The 3791-nt window shown below is 37.1% G+C and overlaps 1 protein-coding gene across 1 annotated transcript in view; it reads left to right on the top strand.

Annotated features, from left to right (window-relative positions):
* GLIPR1 (GLI pathogenesis related 1) overlaps positions 1–3791 on the top strand; it is a 23908-nt gene that overhangs the window by 12600 nt on the left and 7517 nt on the right. Inside the window, exon 4 of the mRNA XM_017872522.1 lies at positions 3491–3576. Coding sequence (XP_017728011.1) covers positions 3491–3576 — 86 coding nt within the window. The remainder of the gene's footprint in view (positions 1–3490; positions 3577–3791) is intronic.

The raw sequence follows: 3791 nt of genomic DNA, 5'->3' as shown, positions 1-3791 counted from the left end.
ATAGGGTTTTTTTTTTTTTTTTTTTTTTTTTTGAGACCAGGGTCTCTCGCTCTGTCACCCAGGCTGGAGTACAATGGCTTGCTAATGGTTCACTGCAGCCTTAACTTCCCAGGCTCAAGCAATCCTCCCAACTCAGCCTTCCTAGTACCTGAGACTACAGGTACACGCCACCATGCCCAGCTAATTTTTTGCAGAGACAGAGTTTTGCCATATTGCCCAGGCTGGTCTCCAACTTCTGGGCTCAAGTGATTCACCTGCCTCAGCCTCCCAGAGTGCTGGGATTATATGCATGAGCCACCACACCTGGCCTCATATGACATTTTTAATGGTTAAGATACAGTTAATTTACTGTGTGACAAATTAACTCTGAATCTGTTTAATCTCCAGTAGATCAGGATAACAGCACCTACCACTTAGAGTAGCTGTGAAAGTGACAAGAGAAGGCTTTGTAAAATACCAGGTATATATAATGCTTGGCAATGGTGAATGTTTTATAAGTATTCATGATTTTTATTCATTATGTCAAAGTACAAATGTAAATTTTCCTGGTTTAGACTCACTTATCTTCAGAGTTATAAACAATATTAAATTGTAAAACTTATAACCAAAGTTGTAATGCTTCCATAAACACTAACTTCAAATATTCATTTATTCAACAAATATGTTTACTGAGCTCCAAAGGAGAATAAGGCAGTCTCTGCCTTTATGAGAGTAATATTTATGGGGCAAACAGATAATAAAAATACAAATAAAATAACTGCATCATTTTAGGGGCAATTAGGGGCAATTATAAATAATACTGTAATAGAAACTTTCAACAGGAAAGGCCCCTATTTAAAATAATCAGGGAAGGGCTTCCTGTGATATATTTAAGCTTAGCCATGAAGAATGAGAAGGAATCAGACATAAGAACTTCTGCAACAGCTGTCTAGTGGAGAAAAGAACAGCAAAACTTCCGTGAAGAAAAGTTTGGCAAGCTTAAATCACAGAAATCGGTGCCCTCGGTCTGCTAAACAGATGAAACGGGGGGAGGAAGGCAGTGCAGACCTAGCGGAAACTTTTAGATCACGGCGAAGTTTACATAAGAAGCCATTCGAGTATATTAAGCAGGGGAGGGATGAGACTTTTAAATTTGGAGATCAGTCTGGATGGAAAATGGATTAAAAGAGCAGAAAAGGTAAAAGAGACCAGTTAGGAATGTCCTCATTTCCCTTTGCCCTCTGAGGTATTATTTTCCTATATACAAAAAAAAAGTTGTAGGCCCCCATTCCACATAATCTTAGGAAGTCCAGTATCCTCCTCAGTATTTCTGAGGATACCTTAGAATGGGGGCTAGAATGCTTAATCTTCCAGTTGCCTGTAACACTCTCCTCTTCATTTCCCCTGGGCACCATGAACAAGGGTATGGTGTATAACAGTTCTTTACTCAGAGTGGATTAGTGGAGGAGAGGATTATAGCACAGAAGAGGAAATAACTTTGACCACAAGATAGTGAAGATAGTACCAATATGCTTAGGCCATCACTGCCTTAGGGACCCTTACCCATATTTATCTTTTTCTTTAAAGATCCGTCTTCTGTCTTCCCCTGGGTCCCAGAACCCCAACCCTCTTCTCTCTCAGGCTGCCAGGGAAAACACTGAAATATCCTGTTGCTTTATTGTGCTGAATACTTTAGTTCCCACAGCCTTAATGACTCCCATCTAGACAAATCCAGGCCTTTCCAGTAGCATGTTTCTCCCGAGATGAATACTACCATTTCCATAGACCGCACCAACTGTCTTGGTTTTTAGCTTAAGTAGGATTTTTTACCTTTTCCTTTACAGTTTGGAATGCACAGCTAAGTATCATAAATGATTTTATTAAAACCATTCTAGAGCTTAAACCACTTAATAAATACTGTGCTTATTAACAATGAAAGACATTCCATTTATTAATGTCTATTTTGGACATCTTTTGAAATTGCTATCAGAATTGCTACTATATTACCTTTTTTCCATGGTGGAGAGTAAGCACAGGGCAAATTTAATTTCTGAAGCAACTTAAAATTTGGAGCAAAATGAGATAAGAACATATATTTGGGGTTGGAAATAAGGTGTCGTTATAAAGTTGTGTGTCTAAGGTGAGAGTTCTCAACTTTGGAGGTAATTGTAGAGTATTGGGGAAAGGAGGGCCATAAACTTCGATTAGAAAAAAATTGTTTTATTTTTATTTTCACTAACCTCTATTAAAAATAACATTTCCTTTCATTATGAATGAAGACAACACTCCACCATCATATTAGCAATCAATGTGATCTGACTTAGCAGTATCATCTTTGTGAATATCATATTTTCATACCATATTTCAGTTGCTGCAGAGATCTCAAAATACAGTTTATGTTCATCACTACTTTGAAACTAGTAGGCCCCCGGTAGATCTTAATAGAGAAGCACATATTACTTTATCACAAATCTTGTTTTAAATATTTTGATAACTATTTCAATTTAATTGGTTTCCTTTATAATCCTATGTATTTTATGCATTTAACAACAAACTATGTTAAGAAAGAGCCCATAGGCTTCACCAGACTGCCAAAGGGTACGATTACACAAAAAAGTTTAGAACTTTTTCCAAAAGCAGAGTTCCAAAAAAATTTAGTGCACTGGCAGGTTCACTGAGATAAATGTGCAGCCTCTCACCATTACTACTATGAGGATATTTATGGGGATATAAAATGCTTGGATATTATTTCCCTTTCTAGTCTGTGACTTTGGCCAATTAATTACACTCTGTATCTCAGCCTCTAGCTATATAATGGGGATAAATACATAACAGTAACTTCCTCATAGGGTTTTTGTGAAGATTATTTCATTCAAGGTTGTTTAGAACAAAGACAAACACATGGTGAGTGCTCACTAATTAGTAGCTATTATTCATATCACATCTTGTATGTGAAAACAATTTGCACTTTAGAAATTCCCCCATACCATTATTTATTATTATTATTTTGGAGGGCACCAGCCAAATGGCTCCTATCCAGTGAAAATTATGGAGGGTTGACCAACTGAGAAGATTGAATGCGGGTCACCACAGCTTTTCTAAGATGGACAGTTTTTTGAATGGCAGTAATCATATAGGCCAGAGGGTAGGTAAAGAGAGGGAGCACAGCCCTGGAGTTAAATCCAGGTTTCCTCTGACTCTGAAATGTGTAAGTTGTGATTAAAGGCATCTTACATCTTTTGTCTCATCTGTAAAACAAACAATAACTTCCTCCCAGAGCTGTCACAATTAAATGGGGTACAGATTAAAACAGGTTCATAGACATAGGTACATAGAATGAACTCTGCAAATATTAGCAGCTGTCCATTTCTGCCTTCCTGTCCTCACTTCTATGACCAACTCTGAACCTTTGTACTTTACTATTCTTCTGGATTTATTTAAAGATTCATAGTAAATTGCAATTTTAAAAAACTGAAAAACTCCTAATGGACATCCTTCTTCTACTTTACAGAGGCAATTACCCAACTTGGCCATATAAGAGAGGAGCCACCTGCAGTGCCTGCCCCAATAATGACAAGTGTTTGGACAATCTCTGTGGTGAGTAAAAGGAACAATCTACCAATAGAATAATGTAACAGTAACATGTAACTTTCTACAGAATTAACAGTGAAACCATGTTTTATCCTAACGGCTATCTTCAAGGAAACTGGCGTCAAGTAGCAATTAAACCAATGGCTTACTGTTCTAGGAATACGTTTTAAGATACATTTAAATGCGAAAATCACATTCTTTTTATTTAGTTCTCATTGGTC

The sequence above is a fragment of the Rhinopithecus bieti genome, unplaced genomic scaffold (genome assembly GCF_001698545.2).
Source record: "Rhinopithecus bieti isolate Rb0 unplaced genomic scaffold, ASM169854v2 scaffold_5476, whole genome shotgun sequence".
NCBI classification, from domain to species: Eukaryota; Metazoa; Chordata; class Mammalia; order Primates; family Cercopithecidae; genus Rhinopithecus; species Rhinopithecus bieti.
Note: the sequence above shows the minus strand (reverse complement) of the source record. Positions and strands in the feature narration are given on the sequence as shown.